Here is a 19278-nt window from a genome sequence, read left to right on the forward strand (position 1 = left end):
TTTCTGATTCCACATAGGAACCAAATGTCTGAAGTAGTTTGTTTGATTGCTGAAATATTTTGGTTGTACAATCCCAGATTAGGTTCATTTTTATTGTTGGGTTTATGATTATTGATTGAATAATCTCGATCAATAATTATAATTACAAATCATAATCTGACAAAATCAATTTCTTAACCATAAATCCTCATTTACGAATCTAGACCAGAGATGTTTCTAGTGTTGTAATTGTGGCTCGACGCCTCTGACAATTACAACCGTTAAATACTCCGTAATAATTAATAACTATTGCCGGAGATGTCACTGTTTAATCGACCGTTTCTGCCGAAACGTGTGGAACTTGAACCTTATTTTGACTGACACATCACTTTTTGCACACAATGAAACACCAAACGCTCTCTCTTTATCTATGTGAATATTTATTAATTTTCACCTACTCAACATGCAAAATTCTACAAACACAGGGGTAAACACATCTAAATAAGCAAAATCAACAAACGGTAGTGGGTATGTATTGAGTCAACCAGCAGTTTATGGCACAACAGATGAAGGGAGAGGATATGAAAGGGGGGAAGATGGGAATATGAGTGGTGGGGGTTGGAGCGCAGCTCCGACTGTCCTTATGGTCTTCTGATCATAAAACTTCCCCCCTAACTCCTGACCACAAAGGATTGATAACTTCTGGCGGCAAGTTAGCACAGTGAGATTGAAGACAAAGGTAAAATGGAGAATTTTACCATGAGGTTGTCTTAACAGTCCAGTCTTGCAACGCACCCGTGTTCAGATAGTAAACACAGACAGCTCTGGGGGACACGGCGGATCCCGATATTACATAACACATCAAAGTTTCAACAAGCAAGGTTACATGCACATATTATTCAGAACACATGAGATCCTAACCAGCAATTCTGATCGCTTCTACAACCTCTGACCCTGCCCAGGCCTTCTAATAAAGAAATAAAAGATGGGTTTTACTTGTGTCGTCTTCTTCCAAGTGAGGGAATTCGAGCGAGGAAAAGTGGGGTTAAGTTAATGTGCGTCCACAATTAACTTCAGGGGAACGGTCAGTCTTTGTCCTTTGGTCTTCTTGACAAAAAGGAAAAAATATGATCTGACCATCAAAGTCGACTTGAAAATGAAACACGGTAGCGGTTCGTCTCTCCGAAACTCCGTGTCTCCAGTTACGTGTTAACTCACGTCTTCGATCGGCAAAGTGAAATCTCTGGCCTTCTTAGTCCAAAAACTTCAGTTATGAATGGTTCGTTGTCCAACGAGAGAGAATGAATGAACTCTGCAAAGAGTTCTTCTCTTAAAGTGACGCGCTTCAATCGCCAGACCGATTTCTAGCAGAAGGCGAGTTTTCAAACATGAGCGCCTCCTATATAGCACCCTGTGACGTCAGACTGGGGACGTCCAGTCATATCAGTCGCAATGCTCGATGGGATATGTAGGAGCGGGCTGTCCTGGGTACAAAATGGCCGATGCCATTGGAGGGGCACAGTGACGTCCAACAACGTGCAGATAATCCAATACTCAGCAAACAAGTGGTCCAACAATATTCAGCATATCTCTGCAGGTGAAGAAGCATCTCAGATAATGCAGATTTTATCATCAACATCTTAGACCACATGAAAATGTTGATTTATATAATTTATAATAACAATTCTACATATCAACACAAAGTAACAATGGCAGTTAAGAGTTTTGAGGGGATGGAAGCATTTCAGGAGTCACATTCTTGCTATAAACACATCTCAGACTGTAGTTTTTGTGCTAATAAACCACTTTTTTCCCCCATTTCACACCAATCTACAGTAGTTGTGGCCAATAAGAAGGGCGAGTTGGCCCAAAAATCTGTTAGTGTTAGAAGAGGTGACAATTTTACTCTGTAAGGAGAACTTTCCCATCCCTACCTCAGTTGCATTCAAACATGTCTCAATTGTTTGAGGCAGATTTGGAAGCAGTCAGGTAGCCTGAACTGATCACCAATCCAACTGCAAACATGTGTTGATGACAGTCAATGAAAAGAGAGACTGGGACACAACAGCAGCTGGGAGTAGTTTTTTGCCATCCAAAATTAGGAACCTACTGGTAGGTTTGTTCCTATAAACTGTCATCCTCGTGAGAGTTTCCACGAAAATGTGTTGCGCTCAGTTGGCTTTAGTTGGTTTTATAAGTTTTCTGGTTTATGATCCCTCAGCAGGCACAGCTGTTCAGTCATTAAACTCTAATCTGCTGTAACAAATCTGTTAGCATGGACACCTAGTCTTTGCAAAATCTGTGAAGACCATGAAAGTCGTGTGGTGTGTCCCCAACTCGACTCTGGTTTGAGCTTCTTCACAACTTGAAGCACTTGTCTGCTGTGTTCTTTAGTGTTTGGGATGCTGTTTGTTCACTAATGTTCCCAAACAAACATTTGATGCCTTCACAGAACAGCCTGATTTCCACTGAGAACAAATGACACACAAGTTGGGCAACAGTTGGAGACATTAGATTTGGTTTGGGGGTATTAGAGTAAAGTGGGTTGAATACAAAAGTACAAAACACTTTTAGATTGTGACCCATAGAAGCTGAAAGCTGATAGCGGGTGAATGGTTCTTGTTTATTATAAAAAATTTTAAGAATCCTTACTTGTTGAGATTGATGTCTTTGCCCTGTTCATGAGCTTCAACTAGCTGCTTGATCACATCAGCGATAGTCATCATCATCAGCTCAGCTCGGCTGACATCACCTGGAAACCAGCAGAGACCCAGATCCATTTAGATGAAAGGATCGAATATGTGATCCATTTAGAATAACTTTGTGTTTATATAGGAGCTGGTGGCAGGGGAAGTCACATTACTTAATAAAACAGATCTGAGTACTCAGAGTGTCATTTAGTTCCCTATGAAGGCAAGATAGTGGTTAGCATTAGCAACAAGCTACAACCAGCCTGGCTAATTTGAAAGTAATTCCAAGTATTTAACACATTTCACCACATACTCACTCTTTTTCTTTAGCTTCCCCATATCACTCCGTGGACACTCTGTCAGGTTTCAGACAAACTGCTCTTTATTAAAGCGTAAACATATGTCTGTTAATTAAAGCCAGTAGTAAACAACTCCACGTTACGAGCATACTAATTCTGCCGTACCGCAGCAGAGACCGCCGTAAAATGACGTAAACTCGTGTATTTCACTGTAAAGCTTGATAAGCTGTTCTTATACTGTTTTAAAAATGTTACCATTATTATATTAGCCGTCTGGAGTTATAAGCATGTCTTAGTTGCATAACAAGCGCTAGCGGGGGTTCGTATTGTGATGAAAATGTCTTAATCTCGTTTGCATACAGCAGTGCGGGAAAGAGGCTTGTATAAGACCCCTAGATCCACGCGGTGGCGCTAAATCTCCTCTTAAGCCATGTTTTGAGTTTGTAGAGGCAGCTGGAGACTCACTGACTTAAATCTTACAGCAAATCCCTTGAGCCGCAAGTTGACATGACCTGACGGATCTCTGCGGGAAGTTTCAGGGACTGCAACAGGTGGACGGGCTGCGGGGAATGAGGCGTGAATTACCGTGAGTGTTTCCAGATTCCCCCCTTGTGAGCGGTTTATGGGGTGGACAGGCAGGTGAACCAGTCAGGGGTCACTGTCCAACAATATTTGACCCTCTGTGTGTGTTTGCTGCTCTTATCCAAACCTCTTTAGCGTCCCCGGCTAGCTGCTGCTGTATTTATCGGAAGGTACCTCCGGGAGTCGGACTGGAAGAAAACTGCGCATTTCTTCACACGGTCAGTCCCTCCTCCGCTCCTTCATTTCACTCCCGACTCCTTATCGAAGTTATTCAAACAACGTCGTAAATGACGTCGGTAAACGAAACATTCATTCTGGGAAAAGCGACATTTTCTGACCGGACGTTTTTTCATGTAGAAAGTACAAACAAAGTCCAACTGGTTTTACTGGTGTCTGCTTAAATTTCCGCAGGTCAGGTGCCGCAATGAATGACAACAGCCTGAGCTGCTCTAACGTGAAGGTCGCTGTGCGGGTGCGACCCATGAACAGGAGAGGTGAGCAATATAACACACTCTTTAAAGCTACGCGCCTCATTTTTCTGGTAAATCAAACCTACTTCACAGATAGTGTATCATCAATAGAACAACATCACCAGGTTTTCTATTTTATTCTAAATCGTTATTTCATTAAGATAGCATCTTCCCTCCCCAAAACAAGCTCCCCCTTGCACGTGCCTCTTGTGACGTCACAACAGGTAGAAGGGAGCTGATTGGATTTAGGGAGCCCCCAAGAAAGCATGACTTGCTCATGACTTCAAACATAAAAAGTTAATGTTTTCAACTGCCTGTATACCAACAATCAGCTTATCTGGGATGGTGGAACAAGAACTACACAATATATAAAATCGCAGTCTTCGTCATGATACCAGCGTGTGGAAAATCGCAATCAAAGGATTGCTTGGATGCAGGATTTGGTAGGATATTATATTTCAACTGTCATGCATTAAAACACGGCACATCAATAATATAATTGGTCTTTGGATGAACTCTAACTGCCCCTAATGTCCACACCTGATGTATAGATCCAGTAGTTGAGATGCTACTGGTAAACAAAAAAAAAAGAAAAATGTGGGTTTATTGTAAATGATAATGTCATCATTTTCAGCAATAGTAGGGCAATCGTGCAAAATGGTTGTCCATGGTTTTTGACTTTTATTCTACTAATATTTGACCTTAAACATGTCCTATCATTTGAGGGCAGAGCCAGGGGTTGATGACAAGCAAAGGGGCAGAGTAAGGTAAAAAAAAATAAATAAATAAACGTATACATTTTGCAGCTTGTTTTTTTTTTTCTTACTTCAATTCTTAAATAAAATGTTCTTTTGAGTATCTGCATTTGTATTGTAGTAGCCTTCAGTGTGCAGCAATAGGGGGGTGAAGGGCAGGTCTGTACTACATACAAGTGGAGAAAATTTCAGTCACACCGGCTTTCTTTGGCACCACTTTGAAAGCACCTCCAGCTGTAGTAATGCTCTGATAGATTATTAGTAGCATTTAAAGTTCTTAGGATGATCATGGTTATGGTGAGAGTTTGCTTCGGTGTCGCCAGCCGTGGTCATCAGAGTCATTCTGCTCTAAAATGTAAGAATTTCAACTCGAACACTTTTCTCTTGAAAAACTGTCAAAAGCAACTTGTCTGCCATAATATTTCCAACCCCGAGCTAATCAGCCAAATTCCTGTGCCTCTTGTGATGTTATCGACCCAAATACAAATGAAAAGAATTGGCTGTTTTGATTCTTCAGTACACTTTTGTGAAATTCTGTAGTGAAAATCCTGATTTCGTAACCCAGCTGTGTCCGTGTTGTCAGAGTACATTTGGTGGTTAAAACAAAACACCACTGGGTCGAATCTTTAACATAAATATGTCTGTCCTCCATTTTTCCCTTTTTCTTATCATTGGGCTGTGAGGCATTTTCAGGAAATCCCACACCCACTCCCAGTAGGAATAACCTACCACGTGTGCCACCACGCATGTGTTTGTTAGTTTCCGTGGATCAGCAAGAGCAGGACCATTTACCAGTTTCTGAGCATTCTGTGTTTTATAATGGATCTGTTTTGCTGATCTTTTAAAGTGGTCTGGCAGGAGACCTGCAGTCTAAAAGCAATAAAAATATAATGAGGCCATCATTTCCAATAGGAGGTGCTGCATGTTTAATGCACTTTAATAAATTCCCAGAACAACAGCGTAGCAGAATGTTGTGTATGAACTGGAGAACACAAATGATTATGTTCCTCTAAAGCTTCACATTTGAAAACCAACCAATGAAATCTTAAAGTACATGTGGCTGAAATGCTGCGGTGACAGGTAGTCCGAGCACAGTCTCCTCCTCCTGGTTCAAGTAGGAATGAGGAAGACAAGGTGTGACCTGGCTCTTCCTTACTGGCTGCTTGGGGAGTAGTGTATCTGTAGTAATGTTTGCACAGGCAGGTCCTGGATGAATCACCAGTAATGCAGCTATTTCCTGTCTCTCCATGTCGACCTATTTGTGTTGTGATCACGAGGATCACATGACAAACATGGTATGACAATATCAGATCATAATGGATCAGAACATGTTGAGCAGTCAAAGCAGAGGGAGATTATCTATGTGGCAGTCTCTTTATTGCTGTTCTGTCAGTTTTATATTCCATCTTATACTTTAGCTTCATTAACTACCCTCTTTGTAGTACTTTGTGTATACTTCACCTGAGTTGTGTTGTCATTGCTTTTTATCCAATATGAATAAAAACTAACTCTGACTGCACTGTTCAATGATTAGGATTAATTGGTATGTATGTACCTGACTGTTGTGAAGTGCCTTGAGACAACATGTGTTGTGAATTGGCGCTATATAAATAAAACTGAATTGAATTAAATTATTTATCTTTAAAAAGGAAAAAAAAATCAACTTTGGCAAAACAGGCAGAGAATAAATGTGTAATGAATCAAATGGTAAGTATGCATGTTTTTATTAAATGCCAATTGTGATTGACTGAACATGGCAAAAACTGCTAAATGATGTTGATGATTATGGAGAAGGTTTAGATAAACACAAATTATTGTTAGAATGGCCCAGTCAAAGTCCAGACCCAAATCCAACAAAAGAAATCTGTGGTGACACTTAAAAATGTGTGTTCGCAGGCACTCTTCATCCAATCTGAGACGAGAAGAATAAATCTCGTGTTTGCCATATATCCTGCCACTGTTTCCCATGTTTTCCAAAAATTCACATCATATTTGTTTTTGCTTAAAATCTGTATTTTTGTTTCCTAAATGCAGAAAGAGACCTGAAAACAAAATGCGTGGTGGAGATGGAGGGGAAGCAGACCATTCTGCACCCTGCCATCAGTAATGTGAACAAAGGAGACCCCAGGTAAGCTCCAAAATGTTCTAATTGAATCCTGATAAATGCAATAGAACAAGTTGAGGTGAACGGCCTGGAGTTGACCTTCGACCCTAATATCTTGTTTTTGCAAGCTATTTCCTAATTGTAAGACTGCATCTGTTCCATTTTAACACCGTAATAACATGTTTACTTGCTCTTGAATAATGCAGAAACATCTGGGTCATTTTTGTCATCGTCTAAGAATTTGTGACCCAGTTTCATCGCAGATCCCATGAACGCACAAAACATTTTCTTGCCCTTAATGACTTTTTTGTACAAGTTTCTGCTGTGAGCACAATACCAAAGCCCTAGATTAGAGGGGATCTGTTGTTGTTGTTGTTTACTATAACACAGGAAGGAAATCCACGAGATTTAAACGTAGATACTGGTTCCGACATGAAACTACAGCATTCAGAAGTTTCTGTTTGAGTGTGATGGGTCTATATTCACTGGGTGGTCCTCCTCCTCCTCTGTTGCATTACATTCTCCATGCAGATAGTGTTATGATCATCCCAGTGCTACCAGCTGGCCCCACCATGCCTACACCGGCTGTACAGTCTGTGCTGCCACCATCATTCCAGTGTGGAAAAAAAGTAAGGGAATATCCCATGGCTCCCAGGTAGATGGAAACGCATGTATTCAAACTAGCCCTAACTGGTTGAAGCAGTTCAACCTGAATATGGCTTTTACCCTTTTATGAATGGTAGACATGGACCGAATCCAATCAGGTGGATCAATCACCAGCGGGAATATTGATAGATTTGTACCAGTTTAGGCAATCAGTCTTTCTCCACTGTTGCTTCAGCTTTGCATCCATGACAGCATCCATTGTTGCTCCAGGAATGTCCGAGGCGGTCTCTGTCTAAGAGAAGGTCAACAGACTTTATGGGAAGTGGAAAAAGTTGCCCGTTTGCCACAGTATTTAATAGTGCCAGCTGACATCTATAAATGAGCCCCTTACTGTCGATTCTTGATGTCTGGTGTCACTTATTGCAACCCTTTGTGATGTTATTGATCCGGATCTGGTCGATGTTTGCATGTTCCTCTACTCTTTGCATTTCTGTCATTCCTGTTCTCGATGACGAGCGCAGCAGCATGGTGGTGAAAAGCACTTATTTGCAATCAGAAGTGACTAATGCTTTGTTCATTATTCTTTCCCATTTGAAATATGCACACACAGGTTTTGGAGCTTTAAGGCATATTTGTGTTTTTTTCCACTTGCATATATGTTAATAAAAATAAAACGTTTTTGAGCTTGAAGTCTCAGAGATGTTTGCTGATACAAAAACCCTTACAAGTACACATCACATGATGCGACCTTTCACAAATAACACTGAGAGTCATAAACTCTCATCAGTTTCTGAAAACAAGGCTTGCTTTTTGCACACAAAGTCGTACAGTGCATGACAGCTGCCAGCTTAGCGGAAAAAGCCTGTTTTCTTAGAGGATCCCCACCCTTCGTATTTTTTCACCTTTTGTCACATTACAACCACTTTTAAAGTAGATTTTCTGCCTGATAAACAGAGGGTAGTGCATTATTGTGAAGTGGAAAGAAAATTATACATGTTTTGAAAAGAAAATATCAAAAATGCAAATTGGCAAGATGTAGTGTGTTTTTTATTTTTATTTGCCTGCTTTAATTTTATATCCTTAAATAAAACCCAGCATAACCAACTGTCTTCAGAAATCATCCAATTAGTAAAAAGTGTGTGATTTTAATCTCAGTTTAAATCCAGATGTTCTATAAAGTCCTCAGAGGTTTGTTAGAGAGCATTATAAAACAAACAGCATCATGAAGACCAAGGAACACAGCAGACAGGTAAGGTCCTGCGAGGAGAGCATTAATCAGGTGAGCTGTACATGGTAACTCTGGGGGAGCTGCAGAGATCCACAGCTCATGTCGGAGAATAACAGTTCGGCCTCTTAATGGAAAAGTTGAAGGAATTTTCAGTTTGCCTCAAGCCATGTATGGAAGAAGGTGCTCTGGTCAGACGAGAACATTTTTTGCGTGGCAGAACCATGCTGTGGGATGTTTTTCCTCTGCAGGGACAGGGAAGGGATAGGAAAGTGGGCGGAGCTAAATAACAGGACTATCTTGGAAGATAACCTGTTGAAGGCTATAAAATACTTGAGACTGAGGCCGTGGTTCAACTTCCAGCAGGGCAGCACTAAACATTCAGCCCAGAGCTACAATGGGATAATTTCTGTCAAAGCTTTCTCATGTGTTTGAATAGTCCAGGCAAAGTCCAGATCTTAAATCCTGTTAAGTATCTTTGGGAAGCCTATAAAATTAATGTTCACTATTAATTTCACTCTCCATCCAATCTGACTGAGCTTGAGCTACTTTGCAAAGAAGAATGAGCTCAGATTGTAGTCACTAGACATCTAAAGATGGAAGACACACATCAAAAGATTCGCAGCCACACTTTTCAGATTTCCATTGGCTAGAAATGTTAAACCCACGTGTCATTTCTACTTAAGCTTCACAATTACGTGCTACTCTTTGTTGATCCATCACATGAAATCCCAGTGAAACACATTGAGGTTCGTTGTGATGTAACAAAATGGTGAACATTTAGAAGGGTGTGAATACTTTTGTAAGACACTGGAAGTGCTTTCTGTTTTAAAAGATGAAATGTTAATAGCTGCTTCTTTCAAATCAGATCAGAACAAAAAGCGAGTGATTACTAGAGTTAACATTTTCCTATAGTACTTGTTCCTGTGTTCATAGATGTAGAGAACCAACTGGGTAGCTGTTCTCTGGCGGGGCTGCTGCTGATGTAGCTGAGGCTTTATACCCAGGTGCTTGGAAGACTTCTGGATTGAATCATCACTCCACCGATCCTTCTTGGAACTTCCCTATCTACTTTGTCCTCCCGTCCTCCCTTCATCATAGCGCTCTTTACACAAGGTGTGTCTGTTCCTGCTCCCATACTAAAGGTGTAGGGCACAGTGCAGTAGGTCTCATTCATCTTGGATAATTTTGCTTTAAGTTTTTATCTGAGCCAATAACGCGCACGGATCTTAAAATATAAAAATCAGCATGTGTTGTGTAACCCAGCTCAGGTAGATATTCCCTGGAGATGTTCTTCCAGTCTCAGGCTTCCTTGCCCAGCATTTCCCTCAGGGCTTTCCCCTGCAGACAACAGGGCGTGAATCTTTCTTTGTCCCAAGATAAAAGCCTTCTATTTCATAATTACTCTTTGCATTTTTTCGTGTTGTGAGTGTCAGTCCGTTTTATCTGCCTCAACATGCTCCAGCAGCGGTATGCTTCCCCTCTGAGGACTGACGTGAACAAGTTCTGCAGGCATAGTGCAACACACGCAGCTACTTTTAAGGTTACAGAACAGCAGTAAGGTTTTTTTTTACGCATTTTGAACAGGGAAGTATCTTTTTCCGCAGCCAGATTAGATTTGTTCTCACACTGACTGAAGTCACTGTTAAATATGCAGGAAGCTCTCTGAGCAGCCACATGTGCAACATTTGTGCTGAGCCAGCTTGCTGGCAGTGAAGTTAAAGTGAATTAGTGTTTTCTGTAGGGGGTGTTAATACATTACACCTCCCTGGGGGGCGGTCAGGCTCTAGAGACAGCAGAAATTAATAAAGGCAAATATTCAGCAGGAGCTTGAAACTATAGTCTCCTTCAACATGTCTATGTAAGCTTCCATGAGATGGTTGGAGATAAAGCCGCTCTGCCATCACAGATATGTCCTCCTGGCTTGGTAAACTGCTGTGTACAGTATTTGGGAGGGGATCCATTTTAGCTGTTCATGCCTGCATGCTGGTGGTCAGGGACTTGGTGACCGGCTCTCCTCCTCCTCCTCCTCCTCCTCCTGAAGTGACTCCTCGGTGATCCGAGGCCCTGCGAGTTATCTCAGGAATGTCCTTGCAAGCTCGGGAGAAGGGAAGACTTAATATTGGTCTTTCATTGGGCAGCCAGTTCTCAGATAGAGGCCTTGTTTCATTACAGCTCCTCCATTTGTAGGGCCCTTTTTTTTCTTTAAACCCCAAATTGTGATTTCTGCCTGAGTTAAACTAATGTTCTGCTTTCCAAATACATCATCTTTCTGCACACAAACTTTAGCCTGCTGGTAAATATTTCCACAGCAGTGTCATTGCATCCATACTAACTATATAGGTTGGTTTTCATCTATGCTGGTTACTTCAAACCCAGGTTCTCTCTCATGAAGCTTTAGTATCCTGATCACAGGGATGTTCAGAGTCTGGAAAATTGCAGAAGTAAAGTTTTCTTTTTACACAACTGGATCTGTGGATCTGTATGTGAAAACTAGAGGAAAGTGTGTGTTTCAGACTTTTTCTCTATGCTGTTCTCTCCAGAAGTCACATCCATCCATCTGTCCATGCAGTTATCCATCAACTGTTTGTAATTACCGGTATTCGTCTTTCTGTCATTCATCCAGTCGTCGTTCATCTTTCCAGCCACCATGATTTATCCATATGTCCATGATTCATTAAACCATGTATCCATCTGTCTGTTATCCATCACTCACTTCTCCATCCATTCTCCATCTTTTGTTCGTATATCCACCCTTCCAGCCCTCTAGTATTCATCCTTCCATTATCCATCTGTTTGTCCATACAAATTTCTGTTTCATCGTCTGTCCATCCCATACATTTATCATCCATCCATCATCTATCCATTCATCCATCTTGTTTTCCTCCTGGTCTGTTTTTCCATATTTAAAGCCGGTCAACTACAGAACTGTCTTTCATGTGAACGTTTGTGTTTATGCTTTAAAATGGACTCAAAAAGGACCAGGACCTCCTGAAAGTTTGAGTCTAGGAAAGGATGGAAGTTTGGCTTGGAAAGTGGATCCCTTTAAACCTTTAAAAGTTGATCAAGCAACTTTATTCAAACGTCCAGCCAGATGGGGAGAAACGGAAACGAGTTGCATCTGAAAGTATGAATATAGGCAACCATGCCAATCAGCAATACTAACTACAGCTCATTTCTAACTTTCCTGTTTTTAAACTAAAGTTGTAATTTAGGCCAGGAGCTCGGCTTGTGAGTGTGAAAAATGACTGGAGCTTAGAATATGTTTGATAATTGAAGTTGGCGTTAGCTTGGTGGAATGCAGCGACGTGTTCGGTGACTGATGCTGGTTAGTTGCAGGCAGCCCCGGCATCTCAAGGCCACCAGGGGGGGGTGAGGCTGGGAATACTGTTCAACATTCCTCACTTAATTTAAAAGGAGCGTAAGAGGATTTGTAACCTGGACAGATTTTGAAGCTTTGCTCAGATTAAAACGCCTCCATATCAGCGATGCCCCGCCATGTTTTAGTTCTGCTGACTCTCAGGTGGACTTATGTCCAGGTCATTTACAACCTCGGTCGCCTCTGGGCTTTTCCTAACAGAACTTTTTTTTCATCATTTACATCTTTCAGAATAATTTTCAGAGAAATTGGATTCAATTTGTTATTCCCAATAACGGCAAGAGTAATTTAAAAATTGGCTTTAGCTAAGGATTGAGTTCCAGCCCAGTAAGTGATTAAAACAATGTCTTCTGCTTGACACCATTATATAACTCACAATAATGTTGGGATTGCCCAGCATATAATCTAGTCTCCAGGACGCCCCCAGTGGCGAATGACTCCACTGTGGTTCAATGTATACCTACGGGGTTGGACAATGAAACTGAAACACCTGTCATTTTAGTGTGGGAGGTTTCATGGTTAAATTGGACCAGCCTGGTAGCCAGTCTTCATTGATTGCACATTGCACCAGTAAGAGCAGAGTGTGAAGGTTCAATTAGCAGGGTAAGAGCACAGTTTTGCTAAAAATATTGAAATGCACACAACATTATGGTTGACATACCAGAGTTCAAAAGAGGACAAATTGTTGGTGCACGTCTTGCTGGCGCATCTGTGACCAAGACAGCAAGTCTTTGTGATGTATCAAGAGCCACGGTATCCAGGGTAATGTCAGCATACCACCAAGAAGGACGAACCACATCCAACAGGATTAACTGTGGACGCAAGAGGAAGCTGTCTGAAAGGGATGTTCGGGTGCTAACCCGGATTGTATCCAAAAAACATAAAACCACGGCTGCCCAAATCACGGCAGAATTAAATGTGCACCTCAACTCTCCTGTTTCCACCAGAACTGTCCGTTGGGAGCTCCACAGGGTCAATATACACGGCCGGGCTGCTATAGCCAAACCTTTGGTCACTCATGCCAATGCCAAACGTCGGTTTCAATGGTGCAAGGAGCGCAAATCTTGGGCTGTGGATAATGTGAAACATGTATTGTTCTCTGATGAGTCCACCTTTACTGTTTTCCCCACATCAGGGAGAGTTACGGTGTGGAGAAGCCCCAAAGAAGCGTACCACCCAGACTGTTGCATGCCCAGAGTGAAGCATGGGGGTGGATCAGTGATGGTTTGGGCTGCCATATCATGGCATTCCCTTGGCCCAATACTTGTGCTAGATGGGCGCATCACTGCCAAGGACTACCGAACCATTCTTGAGGACCATGTGCATCCAATGGTTCAAACATTGTATCCTGAAGGCGGTGCCGTGTATCAGGATGACAATGCACCAATACACACAGCAAGACTGGTGAAAGATTGGTTTGATGAACATGAAAGTGAAGTTGAACATCTCCCATGACCTGCACAGTCACCACATCTAAATATTATTGAGCCACTTTGGGGTGTTTTGGAGGAGCGAGTCAGGAAACGTTTTCCTCCACCAGTATCACGTAGTGACCTGGCCACTATCCTGCAAGAAGAATGGCTTAAAATCCCTCTGACCACTGTGCAGGACTTGTATATGTCATTCCCAAGATGAATTGACGCTGTATTGGCCGCAAAAGGAGGCCCTACAACATACTAATAAATGATTGTGGTCTAAAACCAGGTGTTTCAGTTTCATTGTCCAACCCCTGTAGATGCTCTGGTGTTCTTCATACCATCACACAGATTCTTTCTAACTGACGCTAACAACTTGCATCGTAATTCCCATCACATCTGAGCTGGTTGAGCTTCTGCAATCCAGTTTAACACCAACAAAGTGGCCTCATTGTCTCAGAAAGCAGGATGTGATGGCCTCCTTTTTAGCGTGCGGGTACTAACATGAGATGCCTTCAGAGCTGAGAACACTGAGATGTTGGGACGGAGTTGACCGTCTTGTTGGGCTGTTTTTATTGTTTTTTAAACAAAGACTTAGATGGAAACCGTGTCAGTCGTTTGCCATAAAATAAAAAGTTTTAACTTGAAGATCTTTCATTGACTTTCTGGATATTTCAGAGGCTGTGGAGGTATAGTTTTTGGTTTTAAGTCATAACAAAGGCAGAGACATGACACTGTATCTATTAAAACAGTTGTTTTGGTCCATGCCATTTAGTGGACGATAAAAAGACAAATGTATTAATTTATATACCAGTTATTAACTGTTCTTTCATGTTTGTCTTCCTTCTGGTCCCAGGAACCAGCCAAAGGTAACTATTTAAAAACTTGCTTATAATCTGAATGCCCCAGTTTTGGAATTTATTTGTAATTCTTCTAACATCCTGCCTGTTTTCCTCAGGCGTTTGCCTATGACTACTGTTTCTGGTCAATGGATGAATCCCAAAAAGACAAGTTTGCAGGTCTGTTCATTTTACTCTGTTACACATTACTCCAGCCCCGCTTGCTGCTGAGTCATTCCTACAGCCTAACTCCTGACACAATGTTTCCTGATATATGGATCTATTTCTGGAGCTGAAGAAAGCCACTATTAGTGGAGCAGATGGAGGAGCTGCAGATTGCTCGTCCGCAGCAGTAATATTCTAAAAGAGCAGGCGTGGAGGTCTCATTTCTTTCATACCACAGTGGTTTTAAACAAGCCTGAGTTGGATCCATTTATTCCGAGCTTATTACTCACTGTGTCTATTCTGGGCGTTTTTTATTCTGGGTCCAGTGATAAAAGAGAACAACATACCATATCTGTTCCTGCTGTCCGTATTGTTTACCCGCCTTGCTGCAGCTTAGTCACTGAATTTAAAATTTGATTTCAGGTTGTCGCAGTGGCTGATCTGCGATTTCCTTTCTGTGTTTTAGGTCAGGATGTGGTGTTCCAGTGCCTCGGGGAGAACCTGCTGGACAATGCTTTTATGGGCTACAACGCCTGCATCTTTGCCTATGGACAGACGGGTAATACATCACCTGCAACATAATGACCACTGTTGCTTGTAGGCTTGAACGCCATCCAAACTGTAAAGTAGGGGTGGCAGCATTGTGTGGGTTTTGGTGCAGGAGGGATTGGTGTGCTTCACAAAATAGATGGCATCTTGAGGAAGTAACATTATGTGTAAATATTGAAGCTACATTGTAATAAAGTTAAGGTTTGGGCACACATGGGTCATAGCGCTGAATCAGTAACAGCAGTTACCCAAAACGTTTGGCCCAAGTCCTAAAGTTTAACAGGCTGTTCTACCAAATAATAAAAAAGTTGATTAACATTTTAAAATTTTAAGAGAATTAAAAAAACAAAATTCTCTCATTATTTTAGCATTTAGTAAATAGAAATAATTTGGGTAATCCTAACTGACATGAAACAGGATACATGTAGTCTGATTTAAAGTCAGACAGTGAGGAAAAAGGTTGGTTTCAGCTGTTTTTTTTCCCTGTCATATTTGGGTTTTTATAACCGTATCCAGGTTCAGGGAAGTCTTACACCATGATGGGCTCAGCGGAGCAGCCTGGTCTGATTCCTCGTCTCTGCAGCTCCCTGTTCAACAGGACGGTGCAGGAGGCCCAAGAGGGAGAGACCTTCACTGTGGAGGTCTCCTACATGGAGATTTATAACGAGAAGGTGCGAGACCTGCTCGACCCCAAAGGGTGAGGTCTATATTTCATCTTCACAGATGCTTAATAATGTTATGTCTGATGTTTGAACGTGAAGCAGTGCTAAAAGAGGCGGGATGGTCAATCGTTTTCTTGTTTCTGCAGGAGTCGCCAAGCGCTGAGAGTGAGGGAGCACAATGTTTTTGGTCCTTATGTCGACGGTCTGTCCCGCCTGGCCGTGGCCAGCTATAAGGTAACACAGCAATAACAAAACCAGTTCTTCCTATTAGTGTTTTGCTGAAGGAAATACAGAAATCTGTTGCTGACGTATGTTTTCACCAGGACATCGAGTCTCTGATGTCTGAGGGGAATAAATCTCGCACAGTGGCGGCCACAAATATGAACGAAGAGAGCAGCAGGTCCCACGCTGTGTTCAACATCATCCTCACACACACACTTGTGGACCTGCGGTCCGGGGTACGACACAGCAATCTCAACACTGGGATTCTCTGGGAAGTTTTTAGAGTTGCAGCTTTTTGAGAAAGAATATACTTAAACCTCAGCTGAATGTGTGTGATGGTGTGTGTGTGTGTGTGTGTGTGTGTGTGTGTGTGGGGGGGGGATTTGCTCCAGACAAGTGGAGAGAAGGTGAGTAAGCTGAGCCTGGTGGACCTTGCTGGAAGTGAGCGAGCAGCCAAAACCGGAGCCGCTGGAGAAAGGCTGAAAGAAGGCAGTAACATCAACAAGTAAGGAAACAGAAAACAAAGGATCAGGTTTAACTCAGGGGTCTGAATAATAAAATAAGCTATTTTTATTAGGAGATTTTCATCATTAGTATACACTGCTCAAAAAAATAAAGGGAACACTTAAACAACACAATATAACTCCAAGTAAATCAAACTTCTGTGAAATCAAACTGTCCACTTAGGAAGCAACACTGATTGACAATTAATTTCACATGATGTTGTTCAAATGAAATAGACAACAGGAGGAAATCTTTGGTGATTAGCAAAACACACTCAATAAAAGGAGTGGTTCTGCAGGTGGGGACCACAGACCACTTCTCAGTACCTATGCTTTCTGGCTGATGTTTTGGTCACTTTTGAATGTTGGTGGTGCTTTCACACTCGTGGTAGCATGAGACGGACTCTACAACCCACACAAGTGGCTCAGGTAGTGCAGCTCATCCAGGATGGCACATCAATGCGAGCTGTGGCAAGAAGGTTTGCTGTGTCTGTCAGCGTAGTGTCCAGAGTCTGGAGGCGCTACCAGGAGACAGACCAGTACACCAGGAGACGTGGAGGAGGTCGTAGGAGGGCAACAACCCAGCAGCAGGACCGCTACCTCCGCCTTTGTGCAAGGAGGAACAGGAGGAGCACTGCCAGAGCCCTGCAAAATGACCTCCAGCAGGCCACAAATGTGCATGTGTCTGCAGAAATGGCTAGAAACCGACTCCATGAGGATGGTATGAGGGCCCGACGTCCACAAATGGGGGTCGTACTTACAGCCCAACACCGTGCAGGACGCTCGGCATTTGCCAGAGAACGCCAGGATTGGCAAATTCACCACTGGCGCCCTGTGCTCTTCACAGATGAAAGCAGGTTCACACTGAGCACATGTGACAGACGTGACAGAGTCTGGAGACACCGTGGAGAGCGATCTGCTGCCTGAAACATCCTTCAGCATGACTGGTTTGGCAGTGGGTCAGTAATGGTGTGGGATGGTATTTCTTTGGAGGACCACACGGCCCTCCATGTGCTCGCCAGAGGTAACCTGACTGACATTAGGTACCAAGATGAGATCCTCAGACCCCTTGTGAGACCATATGCTGGTCCAGTTGGCCCTGGGTTCCTCCTAATGCAGGACAATGCTAGACCTCATGTGGCTGGAGTGTGTCAGCAGTTCCTGCAAGATGAAGACATTGAAGCTATGGACTGGCCCGCCTGTTCTCCAGACCTGAATCTGATTGAGCACATCTGGAACATCATGTCTCGCTCCATCCACCAACGTCACGTTGCACCACAGACTGTCCAGGAGTTGGCGGATGCTTTAGTCCAGGTTTGGGAGGAGATCCCTCAGGAGACCATCTGCCGTCTCATCAGGAGCATGCCCAGGTGTTGTAGGGAGGTCATACAGCAACGTGGAGGCCACACACAATACTGAGCCTCATTTTGACTTGTTTTAAGGACATTACATCAAAGTTGGATCAGCCTGTAGTGTGTTTTACCACTTTAATTTTGTGTGTGACTCCAAATCCAGGCCTCCATTGGTTAATAAATGTGATTTCTATTGATGATTTTTGTGTGATTTTGTTGTCAGCACATTCACCTTTGTACAGAACAAAATATTCAATGAGAATATTTCATTCATTCAGATCTAGGATGTTTTATTTGAGTGTTTCCTTTATTTTTTTTTGAGCAATGTACAACGAACTATGTTGAAATGAGCGAATTTTGATGAAACCTTTCTGTCTCCTGAAATATCATCCTACCCCCCATCTGGCCCTCCCATCAGGTCTCTCAGCACTTTGGGTTTAGTTATCTCGGCCTTGGCTGATCATGGAGCCGGAAGGAACAAGAGCAAGTTTGTTCCCTACAGAGACTCTGTCCTCACCTGGCTGCTCAAGGTACAAACACAGAGACCCCTCCACGGCACACCAACAGGGCCGCTTCTGTTTCTCTGCACACCCGCCTCATCCACTATGGTGCACAAGAACAATAAGTCTGTTTTTGTTCTAAAAGTCTCTGAGTAATTAACTTTCTGCTGTGCTTTGGAAATTTTCCAAGCACTGCTGCTTTTTGTTCACGGTTCTGCTGAACTGAGAAAAGGTTTGTTTCTTTCATTTAGGTCTGCAATGTGTGGATTTTAAATGAGTCGTTAATTTGCCTGCAGATTGCATTAATGCTGTTTAACTTTCAAAAGTCAACTCTAACCCTAATTTCCTCTCACACTTCCAGCCAGGTTAGTTAACGCCCCTCAGAAAGATGATCTTTTATTGCTGCAGCATAACTTCTATCTGGAAAGTATAGAAAAATACAACCTTTCTTTTAGTGAAGAGAAACCTTGTTAAGAAAAGCCTTGACAAAGTGACCACAGTGGAACAAATATTGCTTGGCTTTATTAAGTTAATCAGAGTTTCTAGGAACTTCTACTTAGAAATTTATAACTTTCATTTTCCCTGGGGTATGAATCTGACATGACACTGAGCCTGCGACAGATTTTCAGCGCCAAACACTCCAGAGCATGGATGCCCACTTATGGTATGGTGGAGTTTCTGTTATGCCATGGGCTTGTTTCTCCTCCAAAGTCCCTGGGACCCTTGTTAGACTGCAGTGCATTATGAAATCTTTGAAATGGCAGGCGATGTAATAGGAAAAAATATGTCGTTCTCTCTCAGTAAACTAAAAATGGGCCCCCATTTGGGCCTTTTTACAGGATCCATCCGTTGTCTATACTTGTCCTGCGTATCGCCAGCGGTCATTGGGGGAGATGCGGGGTACACGCCAGTCCGTCACAGTTTTTAACAGGATAATATTCATGAACAGATGGCCACATTTAGCACAGTTATGTTTTACCAG

At 42.5% G+C, this 19278-nt stretch overlaps 2 protein-coding genes across 12 annotated transcripts in view; one reads left to right on the forward strand and one right to left on the reverse strand.

The window, feature by feature from the left end:
• The window catches only part of elp3 (elongator acetyltransferase complex subunit 3), a 34560-nt gene extending 30646 nt beyond the window's left edge, over positions 1–3914 (reverse strand). For 4 of the 5 annotated variants that reach the window (XM_047387731.1, XM_047387733.1, XM_047387732.1 and 1 more), the window contains exons 1-2: positions 2987–3162; positions 2632–2731 (exon numbers count right to left, since the gene is read on the reverse strand). In XM_047387731.1, the coding sequence (XP_047243687.1) occupies positions 2632–2731; positions 2987–3008 (122 nt within the window). In that variant the 5' untranslated portion in view covers positions 3009–3162. Of the gene's footprint in view, positions 1–2631; positions 2732–2986; positions 3163–3677 lie in introns of those variants that run through there. The other variant, XM_047387734.1, reaches the window with a different exon arrangement.
• LOC124881872 (kinesin-like protein KIF13B) overlaps positions 3413–19278 on the forward strand; it is a 41648-nt gene continuing 25782 nt past the window's right edge. For 3 of the 7 annotated variants that reach the window (XM_047387723.1, XM_047387726.1, XM_047387728.1), the window contains exons 1-12: positions 3413–3554; positions 3686–3768; positions 3962–4044; positions 6810–6903; positions 14361–14373; positions 14463–14523; positions 14975–15067; positions 15574–15754; positions 15866–15953; positions 16043–16177; positions 16334–16446; positions 18215–18326. In XM_047387723.1, the coding sequence (XP_047243679.1) occupies positions 3975–4044; positions 6810–6903; positions 14361–14373; positions 14463–14523; positions 14975–15067; positions 15574–15754; positions 15866–15953; positions 16043–16177; positions 16334–16446; positions 18215–18326 (960 nt within the window). In that variant the 5' untranslated portion in view covers positions 3413–3554; positions 3686–3768; positions 3962–3974. The remainder of the gene's footprint in view (positions 3555–3685; positions 3769–3961; positions 4045–6809; positions 6904–14360; positions 14374–14462; positions 14524–14974; positions 15068–15573; positions 15755–15865; positions 15954–16042; positions 16178–16333; positions 16447–18214; positions 18327–19278) is intronic. The other 4 variants (XM_047387721.1, XM_047387724.1, XM_047387727.1 and 1 more) reach the window with 3 other exon arrangements.

Source organism: Girardinichthys multiradiatus, chromosome 15, assembly GCF_021462225.1.
Source record: "Girardinichthys multiradiatus isolate DD_20200921_A chromosome 15, DD_fGirMul_XY1, whole genome shotgun sequence".
NCBI lineage: Eukaryota > Metazoa > Chordata > Actinopteri > Cyprinodontiformes > Goodeidae > Girardinichthys > Girardinichthys multiradiatus.